This window comes from Neomonachus schauinslandi, chromosome 2, assembly GCF_002201575.2.
Source record: "Neomonachus schauinslandi chromosome 2, ASM220157v2, whole genome shotgun sequence".
Lineage (NCBI taxonomy): Eukaryota > Metazoa > Chordata > Mammalia > Carnivora > Phocidae > Neomonachus > Neomonachus schauinslandi.
Genome location: NC_058404.1, coordinates 197,235,815 through 197,255,133, shown reverse-complemented (window position 1 = coordinate 197,255,133; position 19,319 = coordinate 197,235,815). Strand labels below are relative to the sequence as shown.

The following is a 19,319-nucleotide window of genomic DNA, read 5'->3' as shown; positions in this document are numbered from 1 at the left end:
GTGATTAGGGCAAGCGTTGGGACAGGTATGTGCAAGGTGTAATGGGAACATGGATCCAGGGAGGGACTTCAATGAGTCAGGGATGCTTGAAGTGAGGCCCAGGCTCAGTTAGGAGTGCTTTTGGCTGCAAGGAATAGAAAGCTTGGCCAGCAGGATCTTCAGTCTTAAAGATAAGAATTCTGAAGGTTGGCTACTTGGGGTTGGCCTGGCAGCTGAGCCCTATCATCAAGGATCCAGGTACTGTTCATCTTTCCACCTCACCATGCTTAGTGTGATGCTTGTTGCCACATGGTCACAAGGTGGCTGCAACAGCACCAACCATCACATCTGGGCTTAAGACATGAAGAAGGAGAGAAGTACTAGTGCCAGGCAGTGGCTTTCACATGGCTACCTCTTGCTGCAGGAGAGGCTGGGGACGTGGAAAGTTTGCCTTCCAGCCTCTGGTGGAAAGCAGCAATGTAGAAGATGTCCAGTAACTCAGTTTTGGCTGCCTCTGTATCCAGGAATGGCTAGAAGTTTACCAGGTGGCCAAGGCAAGCAAAAGCGTTTGGAGCAGAGGGCATATGATGCTCAAAGGCACAGAGGCAGAAGACACTCTGGTCCATTTGGGGAGCAGCACGTAGTTTAGCATGAATTCCGTAATATCCAGGAGAGCAGTGGTGGGGGAAAGAGGAAGGCGGGTCCAGTTAGTGGGTCTGGCTTGAGCGAACTTCATAAGCCTGGCTGAGTCTGGTCTTTATGCTGGAGGCAATAGAGGCCCCTCTCGGTTTGTGTTGTGGAACGATCCCCTTAGCAGCAGGTGCGAGAAGGCTGGAGAAAGGTAAGCCCAAGGGCCAGGACACCTGAACAGAAGCCCTGCATCTGCCCAGATGGGAAATGATGGGCACTTGATCCAGAGCAGTGGGCCTGAGGATGGAGAGAAGAAAAAGGAGCAAAAAGCACTGTGTTGGGATTTGTTCTAGAGATTCACAGAAGGATGCCAGGACTCAGTAGAGAGGAGGGGGGAGTGGCCCCTGGTACCACACAGGCCTCTCGATGACCGTGGCTGGTGGCGTGGCGGGGATGCCCCGACCACCGGGCCTGCCTGCTGTCATGGTCATCAGCAACCTATTGCCAGCTTCCAGGTCATCCGGGCTACTCTGGTTCCCGTTGGCCGCTGGCGGTTGAGCTACCTCATTTCAGTTGGTGCATGCCCGGGCACTGCACATTCTGATCTGACTCTAAGGCCACAAATTGAGAGGGTCCCTCTGAAGCCATAAAGGCCACGTGTCTGTGCATCAAATCTGATTCTTGCTTTGGGTCCCCCGGACCTCGGTCCCCCTCCAGGTCGGCAGACGATTACGAGGAGCTCTGAAGGAAGAAGGGGGTCCCAGAAGAGTGTGGCTCCAGGTGGGCCCTCCTCTTTCATTGAATAGGCATTTATGGAGCACCTGCTGTATGCTGGGCACTATGCGGGGGCAGCAGTGGACGAAGGAATTAAACGGGAAGACGAGAGAGATCGATATTAGTGACCACAGCGGGCCTGCATTTTATGTGAGGCTTGTATTCCCGAGAGGGGTGTATCAGCTCATCTTATAGGGTCAGAGTTGGTTGCAGAACTCCCCTAAGGCGTATCATTTTTGTTCCAAACCCAGAGGGGTGAATAGATCTCTTTTCAGCAAGTTCAGGAAAGCCACTTTCCCCCTGGGTTCTTTGCTTGACCGCTGCTGAGGAACTTGGCTTGCAGGTGTGGACGAGCTTGAAGACGAAGAGCAAACGCAATAGTAGAATCAAGTGGCAACTGATGGTCTGTTGCGACCCAGAGGCTAGACTTGGGGCTCTGTCCCAGGTGGGGGACACGTGCTGTCTCTTCATGTCTGAGCTCTGCCCCCGATGTCCCCAGGCCCTGTCCCCAAGCTCCGGCTCACTGCTGCTCACTGGGCAGTAAGCCAGAGGACAGAAATCATTGCTGGGTGATTGCGAGGGCGCCCCCAGCTGACTCCATGGGTAGCACTTGCAAGCCTGTGGTGGGTCCCACAGGAGGGCATCTGACAGAGGGCGGGAATCACTCTGCTCCAGGACCAGGGGCTGGTGTCCAGGTGGGGACAGCAGCTGGCCGTGGAGTGGACAAAGAAGGCTGGTGGGGGGGGACACAGGGGTCTGGAGAGAGGGTGGCGGGTGAGGGTGGGGGAAGCCTGGGCAGAAGGACAGGCACGGGAGGAGATGCATAGCCAGGCAGGACTTGCTGGAAGTGCTCCAGGAGCAGGAAGGGAAACCCCAGGTGGTGAGTGAGGGCGGGCAAGGGGAAGGATGTGTGAGAGGCGCCAGGGCAGACCATGCAGGGCCTCCTGAGCCATGGCCACAGCCAGGACAGAATCCTCAATGCAGCAGAAAACCACCGAAGGGTTTCAAGATATGGACGGGATCTGATTCATGCTTCTTTTCTTTTTTAATCCAGCTCAATTTTTAATTGTAGTGAATAGCACATAACATAAAATTTACCATTTTAATGATTTTATTTATTTATTTTTAAAGATCTTATTTATTTATTTGACAGAGAGAGATGAGCTGGGGGAGCTGCAGGCAGAGGGAGCAGGGAGCAGAGCAGGGAGCAGAGCAGGGAGCCCCATGCGGGACTCGATCCCAGGACCCCGGGATCATGACTTGAGTCGAAGGCAGACTCTTAACCTACTGAGCCACCCAGGTGCCCCCCGTTTTAACCATTTTAAAGCCTACAGTTCAGTAGCGGGAAGTCCATTCACGCTATCGTGCACCCCCTGCCACCACCTGTGTCTGAAACCTTTCCACCTTGCAAACTGCAGTTCTGTAGGCATGAAACAGCCCCCATGCCCCCCACCCTGGCCCCTGCCAACGCCACCCCACCTCCTATCTCTGTGAGTTCGACCACCCCACGTAGCTCATGTAAGTGGGATCACACGGTATTTGTCTCTTTGCCACCAGCTTATCTCATTCAGCATAACTCCCCAGGGTCATCCATGTGGTAGCGTGTGAAGGGGGGGAGATGTCAAGAATGATGCCCCGGTTCTGACTTGAGCTCTTGGGGAGATGGTGATGCTGTTTATGGAGACTGGAGACTCTGAAGGGGAGGCAGGTTCGGGGAGGGCTCGGCCTGGAAGGAAGCCCCTGAGTTTAGTACTGGACATGTGCATTTTTGCGGTGCTTCTGAGACACCCAGGTGAACGTAGCCAACAGGCTGATGTTTGGTTTCCTACTGCTGCGTAACAAATGACCCCAAATGGAGGACAAAAACGACAGCTGTTTGGGGCACCTGGGTGGCTCAGTCGGTTAAGCATCTGACTCTTGATTTTGGCTCAGGTTATGATCTCAGGGTCATGGGATCGAGTCCCCCGTTGGGATTCTCTCTCTCCCTCTCTAAAAAAAAATAAAACAACCATAACAACAAAAAACAGCCGTGTGATTAGGTCTTAGGACCTTGTGGGTTAGAACTTCTGGCGGGGCTTCCCTGGGAGATTCTCCTGTCCCTCATGGCATCAACTGAGGCTGGTGGGCAGGCTGGGCTGGAGGGTCCAAGATCTGGTGGCTGGGGTGGGGGTGGCTGGGAGGGCTCAGCGGGACCCTCGGCTGCAGTATCTATATACGGGCTCTCTAGTATGGAGAGTGGGGGTCTCAGGGTTCTTATGTGGCAGCTCAGGGCCCCAGAGCCGACCTGCTGGGAGACCAGAAGTGCCAATCTTTTAGGGTCTGCCTGTGGATGTTGTGTGGCATTAGTTACTGCCATATTTTATGGGTCAAGCGGTGACAGCATCCCCCAGATTCAAGGGAAGGGGACGTAGACCCACCTGCTGATGGGATGAGGAGCAAGGACTCCAGCCAACTTAATAGCAGATGTAAAGATCTGGATTTCAGGAAAGAGGGCCCATCGTCTGTCCTTCCCTTCTTCTCCGTCCTCTGTCTTTCCTCCCTCCTCCCCTCCCTCCCTTCCTCCATTTCTCTCTCTCCTGAAGATCTATCCACTGGGTGTCTCCCGAGGGCCAGCACGGCTGTGTGTGATGGGGGGCAATGTGACCGAGGTCTCGCCTTCCTCCTGGTCTTGGGGCGCTTGCAAATCAGATGGCAGAGGGCAATAAGCGTCAAGTAAGACACACCTTATAGTGACATGCGCTCCGCAGAGAACAGGTAGCGAGGGTGTGAGGTTGCGCCTGGCAGCTGGTTCAGATCAGAAGGCCCAGGTTGCTGAGAGGGGCTTTCTCTCCCACCGCATGATGCGCCATGTGCCTGGGGCCCTGGAGGTGCGGGTCATCGGGCAGCAGGGTTAGCGGGTTGGTGAGGGATCAGCCAGCAGAGAGAGGGCTTTATAATCCCAGGTAGGGGGTGGATTTCATTTTAAGTACACTATGAAGACTTGGGGGGCCTTAATCAGGGAAGGGACATGATCTTATTGGCATAAGAAACGGGTCTGGCAGCTGAGTGGTGAATGCACCTGTCCGGGGGCGCGGTGTAAGCCAGAGAGCAGGCAGGAGGCTACTGCAGTGGTCCAGGTGAGAGCGGAGAGTGGGGGCCTGGGCAGGTGCACGGGGCCAGAAATGGCTGCACGGCTGCCTGGATGTCTTGGAGGCACGGTCCTCCAGGCTCGCTGATGGGCTGGGTGGCAGGCGGAGGGTTCTGAGGGTGAGCAGGAAAACAAGGATGACCCCTGGAAGTTTGATAATGATGGGGAGGAAGATGTTGCTAATGGTAGGGGGTTAGTTTGAGATGCAGGTTAGACACCAAGCAGCCCGTGGCGTCCTCGAGGGCGGAGCAGGTGGGTGATGCAGGCTCGGGAGTCCTCAGCCCATAGTGGGTACTTACAGCCAAGGCTGGGGGAGCTCATCCAGGGGTCACGTGTGTAGAGGAGAGGACCCAGGGATGAGCCCCCCAGCCAACCGTGAGAGACTGAGCAAAGGAGGAGCCAGGGAGGAGTAGCCAGAGTGGTGGGAGGAGCCTGAGAAGCGGAGCCTGAGAACAGGGGGGCAGAGATCCGAGGTAATGCTTGTACGGAGAGGCCGGTATCAGTCAGCTCCTGCTGTGTAAGGAATCACCCCGCACTCAGCAGCTCCAGCAACACCTCTTTGTCATGATGTCTGTGGGGCAGGAGTCCAAGCGCAGCTTCGCCGTTGCCTCTGCCAGGGTCTCTCACTGGGAGCGAACGGCCCAACCGGGCGCTGCGGCCACTTCAAAGCGGACTCCTGGGGGTCTTTCCCAACCTGCTCCTGGTAGGTTGTTGGGCCGAGGGCGTGAGTTCCTTGAGGGCTGCTGGGCCGGGACCTCCCGCGGTGCCTGGCCACAGGGCAGCACACAACAGGGGGGCAGCTCCCTCTCTTGCAGGAGGGCGTGAACAAGATGGACTCTGCAGTCCTTTTGGCACCTAACCTCAGAAGTGACACCTCATGACTTCTGTCATATTCCGATGGTAGAGGCGAGTCACTAGGCTCAGCCCGACTCAAGGGAGGGCGTTCCACAAGAACATGACTTCCAGGAGGTGGGATGGGGGGGGGTGTCACCCGAGAGGCCCTGCCACCGTGCAGGGGTGGAGGAGGAGGAGGACCTGGGGCAGGGAGATCGAGGCAGGGGGGACCAGTGTGTGGTTTCCACGAGCAGCAGTGACATTAGGTTACGGCTTTCGGTTTTGCAAGCGTAGTTGGGATTTTATTCTCATCTGAGCCATGGGGGACCAGTGTCAATGTTCGCATCTTACAGACGAGGAGACTGAGGGCTTGGAGGGGTCAGATGAGAGTCTGTGAGTGCCACAAACCCAGGTGTGGCTCCAAAGCGTGTTCTCCTCTCCCCTGATCGGGGCGGGACGGGGTGGGTGGGGGGCAGGGTCTGGGCTGTCTCTCTAGGTCAAGCCAGAGAGGAGACCACAGAACTCAGCGGCCCAGGCCCATGTGGCTGGGATGTCCCAGCACCAGTGTTGGTGTGTGAAGGCGGGTGTGATAAACAGGTGACCTCTGCTGTAGGCAAACCCTGGGGGCTGTGGGAACACATAGGGGGTTCCTGCCCAGACTGGTTAGATCAAGGAGGGCTTCCTGGAAGGAGTGGTATCTCAGGACTTGGAAGAAGGTAGGATTCAGTCAAAAAGGCAGACAGGGAGCCGGTGACAGAGGAAGAGGCAGGAGCAAAGCCCTGAAGACTTGAGGGAGAAAGGCACATCTGGCTTTCGGAAGCTGGAGTGAAGGGCATGATGAGGGACATGGAAACGTGGACAGGCGCCCAGTCACTGGGGGAATTTGGACTCTCCTGAAGGCTGTTGGGAGTCACTGGAGAGTGACAAGCAGAGGAATGACAAGGTCAGATGTGTGCTTTATGAAGATCACTCCCACAGTGGGGTCAGGGGTGGATGGAAGGCGTCCGCTGGAGTTGGGGGGGGGCAGTTGGAGGAATTGTGGCATGCAGGTGGGGGATACTGAGGACCCTACTGAGGTGAGGGCTGTGGGGATGGAGAGAATCAGGTGGGTGTGAACAGCGTTCACTCAGGACGGGGCTGAGGAAGAGAGAAGGGTCAGGTGGGCTGCGTGGATTTGACCAGCTCCGTGGAGACGTGAAATGCGGTGCGGAGACAGGTGTGACTCCGTGTCCCCGAGTCCAGGCCAGCGCCTGGGGGTCATGTGGGGCTTCTGAGGTGGCTGCTAGAACAGGCTCCTCTTCTCTTGCAGCTTTGGATCCCTCCTGCCTTTGGCTGCCGCCCCGAGTACGACAACGGATTAGAGGAGATTGTCTTTGGCTTTGAACCCTGGATAATTGTGGTCAACCTGGCCATGCCTTTTTCTATTTTCTACCGAATGCACGCAGCTGCCTCTCTCTTTGAGGTCTATTGTAAGATATAGTCTGTGTCCACATCAAAGCCCGAGGAGTGACCTAACAAGAGAATTCACTGGAGCCACCTGGGAATGGCCAGGTTGGGCAAACATTGCTGGACAAAAGCAAGAGGGCTGCCTTTGTCCGCACCAGTTGTGTTTGCTGTGAGCTGGAATTGTCTGTCACCCCAGGTGAATGTAAGCAAGTTAGCTCAGCATCGACGAGGCGGCTGAAATCTGGCCTTGGCTAGTTCATTCTGATCGAACCCAAATTATTTTACCTCCTTTTAAATGAGACCCTTTGTTTTAAAAGAATGGGATTCCAGGTTGGGGAAAGAAAAATGATCGGTTTGTTTTTCATAAAAATTGTTTTCTGTTATCATGTGACTACCTACAACTTTCTCTGCCCATCTGAGTAGTATAATCATCCTTACATCTTATCCTTCCCAGGGCTGATCAATGTAGATACAATCACGTTTAGTTCATATTGTACTTTCTGAATATGGTTAAGTTTTGGAACAAAGTTATCTTTATCATCTGGATGGGAATTAGTGTATAGATCAGTATGGAGATGTATTTCTTACCTGGAATTTTGGCACATCTTTGTTTGTGATCATTTGAGGTTTTTTAAAAAATAAATTTTACTGTTTTCACTCTCACTGTAAATACATATATGCTTATTACAGAAAATATGGACATTTTAGAAGAATGGAGAGGAAAAAACCACCTCGGATGTCACTGTTCAATGGACACTTTTCCACACCTTGTTGTATTTCTCTTAGCTGTGTTCCTGCACAAGATTCTTTTCGTTGTTGTCATCATTGTTATACTTGTCAGTGATGATGTGACAGGTTCAATTTTGTATCTACTCTTTCACCACTTAACAATAGAGCATAAACCTTTCCTTCACATTGTTCCAAACTCTTTGTAAATATCATTTTAATCCTGTATTATAGTCCATCAAGTGGACGTGCCATACTTAGTTTCCTATTGTTGGTTTTAGAGTGTTTATACTTTTTTGGTTTTTATAAGGGACTCTGCAAAAAATCAACTATCTTTGTAAAGCATTTCCTATATAATTGCTTCTATAAGACATATACTTAAAATCAGGATGCCTATTCCAAAGGTTATAAATATTTTAAAGCCTCTTAAGGAATAGTGATATTGGGAAGGCCTTTGTATGTACTTTGCTGTAATTATTTGAAGTTCATAATAAAATTAGTTTACTTAACCATCAATACTAATGTAAACATTTTTTCATCTGAGCGTATTTTTTGGGACAGCACAGGCAAGGGCATATTAAGAAACACCAGATTTTTTACATGACTCAAATACTTGATGTTCATTCTAGAAAAAACTAAAGGCAATGGGCAGATGGACTAAAAACAAAGTGAAAGATTGTCTATCAGACCTTCTATTTAGGGTGGTGGTTTTCAGCCTGGTACCATCTTGTCCCCCAGGGGACATTTGGCAAAGCCTGGAGACATTTTTTATTGTGATTGCTTGGGGGGCTATAGGCATCTGGTGGGCAGAGAGCATGGATGCTGCTCAACATCCCACAATGCACAGGGTGGTACCCACAGCAGAGAATTAGCTGGCCCCAAAGGTTAATGGGGTCCAGGTTGAGAAACAGTGATCTAGAGGTAATTGCTGTTCATTTTTGGCACCTCAGTACCTATCAGTACACACACACACACACACACACATGAATGAGATTGTTTTAATATGTACTGAATTTGCATATAACTAGCTTCTTTTTCTCTTAATATACCAGCGTGTTTCTGAACTGTTTTAGTATCCCCATGGCATGGATTCTCACACTTTAGCATGTGTAAGAATCATCTGGAGGATCCTATTAGGTTTCCTGCCTTCCCAGCCAGAAGTTCAGGTTCTGTTGGGCTGGAGTGGGGCTCAGGATGCTTCAATAAGCATCTCAGGTGATGCCAACTCCCTTCTAGAAACATCTCCTCGGGAGTCCATGGACCCCAAGTCAAGACCCCTGAACGACATTCCTTGACATTCCTTCTGCAATATGACCTTGGCCAACTTCAGAGTACATTCCGTGGAGGGATGTAGCATTCCTTATTTAGTCAGACCCTGATGTTCAACATTTAGAGACATTTGATAGTTTCTTTTTTTCTTCTTCTTTTCTTTTTGTAATTATAAATGACGCTGTAGCAAGCATGTTCATGGCTAAGTCTTTTCATGTGTTGGTAAACTACCCTACAGGAGATGACTGCATGCAAATGCCCATTTATCCAGAGGACCCCATTTTGGCTGGCGTTAATTTCCCCCTATTCTGAGCACATTAGTACAGCCCTAGGGCCTCCGTTTATGTGGTTAGGGCTCTGCCAAGGAGATAAAGGGAATCACAGCAACGCTGGGAATGACTGACTCAGGTGTGGGGGTTTCAGGGTGGCCACGGGGCACCAGCAGAGCTGGGAAAAGTCAACGCAGTCCTGCTGGGCTCAGAACTTCTGAGGAGGGACCTTAAAGATGGATCATCTCTTGGCCCTAAACGAGTAGAGCCTGCAGCCTCAGGGATGGCTCTTACAGCCAGGCAGCTTCGACTAACAGGTAGTCAAGCATCCTGACTCAGCCAGCTTAGGCAGCAAGGGGAATTTATTACCTTAATACCAATGCAACTCACAGATGAGGAACCAGAGTGTGCAGTCAACAAGGCTCACGCCCTCAGGGCTAGACTAAGAAAAACGCAAATTAACACAGTAATGAGATGCCATTTCCCATTCATCCGAGAGGCAAGGGTTGGCCCAATGTGAGGGAAAGGGAAGGCACACACATTGCTGGTAGGAGGGTAAATTGGTAACAGCTAAATGGGAGAACGGCTGGTGATAATCGAGTAGGGCTGGAGGCACACATTCCTTGAGACCCGGCAATTCCCCTCCTCGGAGTGAGTGCCAGAGATACCCTCACTTGTATGTGCAAGGTGACGTGTTCAGAAACGTCCATTGCAGGAGTGCTTGTCATTGGGAAGAATTAAAAACAGCTGAAATGTCCATCAGTTAGGAGAATGAATGGATAAACTATGGCCTAATCCCTAAAACGGAATATTACACAGCAGTGAAAAATGAGTGGGTTGGAACTACACGCAACAACACGAGTCATCCCTCAAGACAACGCTGTATCGACGATTAAGTATCATGATGGTATAATTGGCATGATTCCATTAATATAACATTTAAAAACAGGCAACGCAATCTGATATTTCTGGGATACATTTGTAGTGAAGTTACAAACACATGTGAGGAAAGAATCCACCCCGAGTTCAGTGTAGTGGCCACCTGTGGGCTGGGGAGGAGGCAGGAGGCAGGACTGGGGTGGGGACAGACAGCTGAGTGCATGCTGTGTCTGCAGCACTTGATTTCTCCAGTAAAGTGACCTGTATAGAGGCATTCATTTATATGCCTGAGATATCAATAACAACATGTGAAAGAAGGAGAAAAGAAAGCGTAAGGAAGATCAACTTAGAGTCATCAGAGAAGGTGAGTTTCCAACATTCATCCACTGTCGTTGGGAGGAGGGTGTCAAAGCCACCTTGTCTGGTCCCCTCCGCAGGTAGATCCCCCAGGTCGCTCAATGCCATGAGCTGTCAAGATCCCTCAACCCTCACCCCTTGGATAGATCCCCCCCAGCCCTCACCCCTTGGATGATTCTGTGCTCATCAGGAAACTCAATAACGATTTGCCTTCCCGTATAGTTCTTCACTGTGGGGAGTGATGCCCTAGGCACTCAGGGTATCAGGAGAATCCCTTTCTCTCCTGTTGCAACCTTGCATGTCAGCTCGAGCTCATTTATCCCTGGCCCCCACCAAGCCAGGATTTCAACTCACATTCTATGGGTACCCTGGCTCTTGGTGAGGCCGAGTGGAAAGGCAAGAACTTTGGAGCTGGACACCCAGGGTCACCCCCAGCCCCTGTGGTGCCAGGCATGCATTAGAAAATGCACCCCTTCCACAAGACATTTTGCAAACTCTGGAACTAAACGCCACCTAGCACCTGCTGGTCACCTGTGGCCCGGAGGTCAGATCAGATTCCTTTGTCCACACAAACACCTGTCAGGAGCCTCTGTGCCCCGTAACCCTGGCAGCCCACAGTACACCTCTGGGATCTCTCTCTGAGGCCGCCGCCTGGTTAGGTGAGCGATATTATTACTCTATTTGAGTGGAGGGAATCTTCGGGCATGCTAGGGAGCATACAGGGCTAGCAGGTTGTAGTGGTGGACTATTATGCCCTTTAAAAACCCATCGCCTTTTCCTATTAGCCATATAGTCTTAAAAAGAAAGTCAATTTGGTAAAAAAAAAAAAATACCCGTCAAACAATTGCTTGAGGATATGTGCACAGAACAATCCATCAGCTGACAGAATATTTCCTTTTTTACCCAGTTATAAATTGCTACACTTGGCTTAAAATGGTGAAGGACGGAAGCTACTGGGAAGCAGCGGGTTCTTCCGTTCCGATGTGAGCTCGGCTGTGGAAGAGCACGACCAGCAGGGGGCGCCAGTGCCTTTCCTCTGAGTCCTCACCTGTGCTTTCAGGGGAACGTCGGGGGAGATCTGGCCGCAGCAGCAGCCTCAAGGGGACCCACCAGGGGATGGGTGCAAAGTGCCCCGTCGGTGCCCCATCCACAGCTTTGGACTCCGGTAGTGTGTGTCGGGAGTGGCTGTCCTCACTCCCAGGTGAGGGCTGGGAGGATTCTGAGTTCTCCTGGGGATGCTGAGAACTAGAGTTTCAACAAGGGTGTTCCTTCCCCCTGCCCCCACCACCTCCCGCTCCCCCTGGGCCATCCTTTGGAGAACATGGTTGTGGGGTGTTCCCATGCGAGGAGAATCCCCCAGATAGGGCGGGTGGAACATGGTCAGGGAGGAGGCTGGGGCAGCAGGCGGGGAGGACACTTTCACGGGGTCTGATGGGGAACGGACAGTAACATTAGCTCCTCAGAACAGACCCAGGGGACCATGGGGAGGGGACGGGAGGAGGATGAGGGCAGTGTTTTGATGCTCAAAAGGAGAATTGTGGTATGCTGTTTCAGCCACATTAAAAACCAGACATTGGGGAGGGTATGTGCTATGGTGAGCGCTGTGGATTGTGCAAGACTGTTGAATCGCAGACCTGCACCTCTGAAACAAATAATACACTTTATGTTAAAAAAAAAAAGAAGAAGAAGAAGAAGACGACAGCAGGAGGGGAAGAATGAAGAGAGGGAAATCGGAGGGGGAGACGAACCATGAGAGACGATGGACTCTGAGAAAGAAACTGAGGGTTCTAGAAGGGAGGGGGGTGGGGGGATGGGTTAGCCCGGTGATGGGTATTAAAGAGGGCACATATTGAATGGAGCACTGGATGTTATACGCAAACAATGAATCATGGAACACTACATCAAAACTAATCCTGTAATGTATGGTGACTAACATAATAAAATTAAATTAAAAAAAAACCCACCATCATAGTTTACGTCAGAAATGTAAATTAAATCAAGTCACCTGCTTACCCTTCATTGGCTTCCTGTTGCTTTTAGAAGAAAGTACCAACTCCTGACTATGGTCTGTGGGGATCTTCACGATCTGGCCTCCGCTACTTCGTCTTCTTCTTACACCAATCCTCTCCTCTGTCCCCCTCCCCCAGGCATCCCCACCCGCGGCCACCCACGGCTGGAGCCACATACAGCTCCCTTCACTGCCTTGGATCCCGCAAACTCGGCTCCTCAGGACCTTTGCACGTGCTAATCTCTCTCTCCACAGAGTGCTTCTCTGGCTCCTTGAACTGGAGCAGCCTGTTTTCATCCCTCAGGCTGCGTGTAGAGGCCCCTCCACTGTGAGGGGTGCCCTGGTCATCCATCTAAACAGATGCCCCATGACGCTTCACCTTGGCCCCTTTGCCATTAGTCCTTCACTTATTCGTTTGTGCTTAGCCGTGCTGGACTCCACGTCTCGTGAGGGTGGAGGCTCAGCCTCCTTCTCCCTCAGGCCTCATCACAGGGGTGGCCGCCCTCACAGCCCAGACTATCGCAGGGCGTAGGGGAAGTGCCTGGAACATGGCGGGCGCTCAAGACTGGCGTGTTTCCATGGATAGTTTTTATTTTTATTATTTATTTATTTTAAAGATTTTATTTATTTATTTGACAGAGAGAGACACAGCGAGAGGGAACACAAGCAGGGGGAGTGGGAGAGGGAGAAGCAGGCTTCCTGCTGAGCAGGGAGCCAGACCAGACATGGGGCTCGATCCTAGGACCCTGGGATCATGACCTGAGCCGAAGGCAGACACTTAAGGACTGAGCCACCCAGGCGCCCCAATACTGTCAATCTTTTTAACTTTAGCACTCGATGAATATGATTGGGTATCTCATAGTGGTTGTAATTTGCAATTCCTTGATGACTAATGACTGTTAGCATCCTTTCTATTGAAACGTCTATTTTGTTATTTTAACAGGGTAATGCTGGCCTCATAAAGCAAATTGAGAAGTAAGCTTTTCTTCTCTATTTTCTGAGTTTGTGTGTCTTAATATTTATTAACTATAAACCAGACCTGGAGTGTTCTTTATGGTAATGTTTTATTTTTTTAATTTAATTTAATTTTTTTGTTTTTTAAAGATTTTATTTATTTATTTGACAGAGAGAGACAGAGAGAGAGGGAACACAAGCAGGGGGAGTGAGAGAAGGAGAAGCAGGCTTCCCGCCGAGCAGGGAGCCCGATGCGGGCTCGATGCGGGGCTCGATCCCAGGACCCTGGGATCACGACCTGAGCCGAAGGCAGACGCTTCACGACTGAGCCACCCTGGTGTCCCTCCATGAATAGTTTTTAAGGGCTTGGCAGAGATTCCCCACTGGCTTCTAGTACACACACCTCCGGGTCCCTCTTTGCCTTTAAGGCACAAGGTGGCGCTCTAGGCCTGGTCCAGAAGAGCCCTGAGTTAGGCGGCGCTCCCCGCTCCCCTCGACTTGTTCTGGCCCCTGGAGGGAGCCGAGGGACCACTTCTGGGGAAGCTTACAGGTGCCTTCTGCCCTCCTCCTTGGAAGGGAGGAACCACTGGGGTGGGAAGTCTCTCTGACAACCGCAAGTGCTGCCTAGGTATCTCTGGCAGATGTTTCTGGAACACCAGTTTTGGATGATTGGTCTAAGCCAAACATAATAAGCCCGCTCCCCACTCGGCTGGAGGCTGGTATGGAGTGGGGCATGTGAATGGCTCTAGGCCAGGAGTCGCCAACCTACCCTCTGTGAGCTAAGAATGGCTTTTACATCTTGCAAGGTGGTTAAAAAAAAAAAACCCCTGCACAAAAAGATTATGTGGCAGAGACGTGGCTCTTAAATATCTACTCCCTGACCCTTTGCAGAAGAAGTTTGCAGAGCTCCGGTCTTGACAACGAGAGGGAAGGGGGTCTCTGCTAGGTGGTTCTGGAAGGACTGTGATCCCTGTTTAGAGAGCGATGAGGAAGAGGTCTGCCCTTCCCCCTGCCTGAAGTGGTTGTGGGAGGAGGTGGGGCCTGGAGCTGCAGCGGCCCTTGGGTTGTGGTGGAGGGGGGAGCCTGAGAGGGGCGGGGTCTGCAGCACGTATCCCCGCCCCCTGATCCATCCAGGGAACGTCGGGGAATCACAGGTGTCCCCGCTTCTACAGCGGTCAGTCCTTCGCCCTCCCCACCTGGCGGACGAGCGCATCGCCCACGCACTGAGCAGGACAGAGCCCCACAGAGCAGCAGGGCGGGGGAGGGAGGGCAGCTGTGCCCGGCGGGGCGCAGAGCAGGAGTGTGGCTCTGGGACGAATGGGGGAGGGCACGCCTTCCCCGACTGGGCACAGTCCCCAGAATGCAGCCTCTCCAACAGTGTAAGGTGAGGTGTCATGACGCTCGTTAAGGGCACAGGCCGTCCATAAACCACAGAAACACATGAAGGCTCCGTTCCCGGTGTTCGAATCAGGGGCTCTCTGGCTGCTACGCTGGACGCCGAAAGAAGTCAAGATTCCAGCAAGAGAACGTGGGATTTTCTGGGGAAGCGCCCTGCAGGTGCACGCAGAGCTGGGGATGCCCCGGCAACAGGTCCCTGAGGAATGGTGCTTCCAAGGGGTGGGGCAGGGCGCGGGACAAGGCTTGAGGGCAGGGTGGGTCTCTGCTGCGAGCCACCTTCGTCCCGGGCACCTGATTTTCTCCTCTGTCAGACATCGGCCATAGAAGTGCACACCTCGAAGAGTCACTGGGTGATGAGCTTGGATGATGTGTGGCAAGCCCACGAGTCTGGCGTGCAGCCCCCAGCGGCTGGAAGGAGCGGGGCTGGGAATCCCCCCCCTTAGGTCTCTGCCGAGGCTCTGCTGACACCTTGATTTTAGTCCCCCGAGGCTCATTTTGGATGTCTGACCTCCAGAACCATAAGATAATAAGCGTGTGCTGTTTTCAGCTGCCAAGTTTGCCGTGGTTTGTTACAGGGGTCACAGGAAACTCACTCGGTGCCTTTACCCCGTGTTTTGTGCCTCACACAAGAGCAGAAGATGGAGCAGATGGGAGCCTGGGATTGTCATCGCAGCTGGCCCAGGAAAAGCCGGTGGCCCGGGGAATGCTCAAGCCCGTCCGTGTGTCAGTCTCCCTGTCTGCAGAGGGAGGGGGGAGTGGTGGGCACAGGGTCCTGGCTTTGATGACCCGCTCCCCTGGGGCTCGTCCCACTGCTCTGCTCCCCTGCTCTTGCGCTCCGTGTGCAGGCTCCTCACCCTCTCCTCGGCAGCGGGTGTTGCCGCCCTGCGTCCTCTTGGCTTCTCACTCGGCTCTGCTTGGTGCTCTAGCTCGTGGCCCCTGGCTTACTGACTGTCTAGACGCTGCTGGCTCCGGAATGTGCCTTTGCAGCCCAACCTCTCAGCTCCCTGCTGGTCATTTGCAACAGCTTAGATGTCCCAGAGGCACTTTAAACTGGATGTGTCTGACCCCAAACTCAAGAGTTCTCAGTCCTCTGGCCAGTTCTCCCTCCTTGTCTTCATCCCTGTGGATGGCTCGGGCCTCTGTCTGTCTTGCAAGCCCAACATACAGGACTGTCTTTACACGGCCCTTGTGCCTCATGTCCAAGCCACGACTACACCTGTCATGTCTGCTCCCAAATCTCTCGGCTCCATGTGCTTCTCCCCACTCCCACCTCCTGCCCACTCTGACACACCATCATCTCCTCTGGGTCTCCTGAAGCAGCCTCCCTGCTACCTTCCCCAGTGCATCCCGGGCCCCTAGCAGTCTGCCCTCCTCACTGCGGGGAGAGCGGTGTTGGAGAGAGGCAAACATGCTCCTATCCCTCCCCTGCACGGCATCTTCCAATGGCTTCTCGTTGCTTGAGATGAAAACCACAATCCTTACCTTGGCCCCCGGGGTCCTGTGTGGTCTTTGCTGCCCACTCTCCGGTCTTTCCTTGTCCTTCACTTTCCCTCTGTGCTCTACCACACTGGCCAGCATCTTCTGTTCCCTGGACGTGCCCTGTTCCCTCCTGCCTCAGGGCCTTAGCACCTGCTGCTTCCTCTTCCTTTCAGTTGGTTAATTCAACTGCACTTGTAGATCTCCGTCCAAGCAACAGCTTCTCAGGGAAGCTTCTCACTCACCCCAAGACCAGCTAGCTTTCTTTCATTGTGGCTATTGTACCTGTTAATCATACGATTACGTGTGGGATTGTTTGACCACTTACTCTAAGCCTCCTTGTTTTTTTTTTTTTTAACCTTTTTTAAAAAGATTTTTTAAAATCTATTTGAAAGGGGGGGGGAGCAGAGCGAGTGAGAGAGAATATGAGTTGGGGGGAGCAGCAGAGGGAGAGGGAGAAGCAGACTCCCCGGGATCATGACCTGAGCCAAAGGCAGACGCTTAACCGTCTGAGCCACCCAGGTGCCCCTAAGCCCCCCTTCTTTTTTACCACTTCACTATAAGCCTCAAGAAGAAGGGATAATGCTGTTTTGTTCTCCAACTGTGTCCCCTCTGCCAGTAGAGGAAAAGCTTCCTAATAATTGTTGAATGAACAAACAAACGGATGGATGCTTGACGATCTCTTGAGACAGAAATGGAAACCGGGAGATAGTTTCAATACGGCAGAAAGCTCAGGAAAAAAAACCCCACGTATTTATTTGGTATTTTCCCAGGCAGATTAAACAGTTATTTATGTATTTCCTTTTGGAAAAACCCAAATCAACTCAGTGAGGTTGACTTTTGCAGCATCCCGTTTTAGCTGAGCTCTGAAGGGGCTTCCATGCTCTGGATGGAGAGCTGCGAGAGGGAAGTTACGGGATTGCCCAGGAACACATACTACGAGCTCCTGGGGATGGGGACGGAATCCTCCTCTGTACAGTGTCAACCTGAGCCGGAGCTTCACAGATATTATGGCACACACTGCCCTCTCGGCAACAATCCTTCGCTTGCTAAGAAAACCCTGATTTTGGTTGGGGAAGCCAAGTGCCCAGTCTTTGGTGATGAAGCCAAGCATGGGCATTCTGTTTCCCATGACCTGATACTCGAAACTGTTTTCAGTCTGCCTTGTAGTTAGGGGCGGTTTAATTCTGGCTAACGAGACCTAAGGTCCTCCTAAGATCTTTTTTGTTGGTGATACGTAAGAGACACATTAAGAAAACTCCCCCTGATTTAGCCCCCCCCCCCATTTTGCTCCTGGAGTTTGAACTTGGTCGTGGTGCCCATGGCTGTAATAGCCATCCTGTGACCATGAGGGTCCAAGCGCACAAAGCCACAACACCAAGAAAGGTGGAACGTCAGATGAAAAGAACCTGGGTCCTCAGTTACGTCACTGGGCTTCCGCACCAGCCCCTTGCCTGTTCCCTCTGAATTTCCCATTATGTGAGAGGACTAAATGTCTTTATTGCATAAAGCCATGAGTAGGCAGACTTCCCATTACTCACAGCTGAAAGCACTTCTAATCAATGTCTTTATTTAAATTTTCTTTTATTTTGAAATAATTTCAAACTTGTGGGAGAGTTGTCAGATGACGAACTTTCATACACCCTCCACCAGATTCACCGAGTGTTCTTGACCACATGGCTCTCTCTCTCCTGCCCGGACATTATGGGATATGATATGACACACTCATCTCTTCCTGAAGCCCTGAAATGTGGTTGTGGGCATCCTGCTCCTCCCCCTCCTGACATTTCAGCTTGCATTCTCCAAGAAGAAGGTGAGTCTAGTGACTGAACTCAGGAAACCTAGGATCGATGCCATACGGTTGTCTAATGGTCCATTACTGTCAACTGTCAATGGTTTAATTGTCAATAACTGTCTAACATACAGTCCACACGATCATTCTGCCAACTGTCCTAATAACATTCTTCAAAGGATCTCTCCCCGATCCAGTCGGCATGCCTCTGTGTCTCCTTCACTGGGGACAGCTCCTCGTCCTTTCTTTGCCTGTTGGGACATCAGTACTTTGAAGAGTTCAGGTCAGTTGTCGATGGTCCCTCTGTCTGGGCTTGTCTGCTGTTTCCTCAGGGCGCAGGGACACTAGGTAAAGGTGCTGTGTGCCCTCAGCGTGTCCCACCACGGGGTACTAGTCATCTGTCTGCCCTATCCCGGTCGTGTTAACTCCGTTCACTAGTTAAGGCAACTCCTTCACGTCGGGGAGGTTGTGTAATTCGACACACCTTCATTTCCATGACTCCTGTGTCTCTGAGCTGGGAGGGGGCAGAGACCTAGGGGCTGACCCTTGGGCTTGAAGAGGAGGCCTCCAGGTCACCATCAGTGGTCGTGTGCTCGGGGCCACTTTTCCAGCTGCAGGATGGATGCGGACGGCTCATCGCTACCCTTCTGCCCGGGCTCTGCTGAGCCAAGCTGAGTGCCCTGGCAAGACTGGCACCTGGGGAGCTCAGGTGTGTCCTGTAACCAAGGACCAAGACTTTCTGGGTGTAAAACAGAGTTGAGTCTTTTAACAGCAGCTGTGGCAGCAACACCAAAGTCCTGACTGTCGCTCCTATTGATTTTGCCATTTATCTCAGCGAAGCAAATCCAATAGAAAATAATACCTTCAGAAGAAGGAGAATCAGTGAGTTCAAACAAGAATATTTGCCAACTAGATTAGGGAAACCCCCTTTGTGTTAAAATGTCCTAAGTGAATCCTCTTAGTACAATTTTGCAGGAACCAAATGTAGGGGAGGATCCCTTCCTTGCTGCCATCCTCTGGGGCAGGGCTCTGGCAGGGATGACAAGGGAGGGAGCTCATGGGCTGCCTACTGGCTTAGGGTCCATGCTGACGAGTCTGGCTTCCCAGGCCGATGAGAGACTTCTGGAAAATGTGGGACAGAGCTGGGGTGAGAGAAGGCAGCCACTCACTGCTCACACAAAACCATCGTCCCAGCAGACAAATGGCTCCAGGAGCCCTCCCCGTGAAGACAGGAGAGACATGGTCCTATAGCAACCTGGCTGCCTGGTGTTACTCTGCACACATAGTGTCTTATTGATAGAAAACTCTTGTTTCCAAAAATGATGAGAAACACGTTTCTTTTTTTGTATAACAGAGGAAAAAAACCCTTAGAGTTCTGAAAAATCTACCCTTTCACACATG

At 51.9% G+C, this 19,319-nt stretch overlaps 1 protein-coding gene across 1 annotated transcript in view; it reads left to right on the top strand.

Moving 5' to 3' along the window:
- OTOP1 (otopetrin 1) overlaps window positions 1-6,824 on the top strand; it is a 32,707-nt gene extending 25,883 nt beyond the window's left edge. The window contains exon 6 of the mRNA XM_021677595.2: window positions 6,654-6,824. Within this exon, the coding sequence (XP_021533270.1) occupies window positions 6,654-6,824 (171 nt within the window). The remainder of the gene's footprint in view (window positions 1-6,653) is intronic.
- Window positions 6,825-19,319: the final 12,495 nt, after the last annotated feature.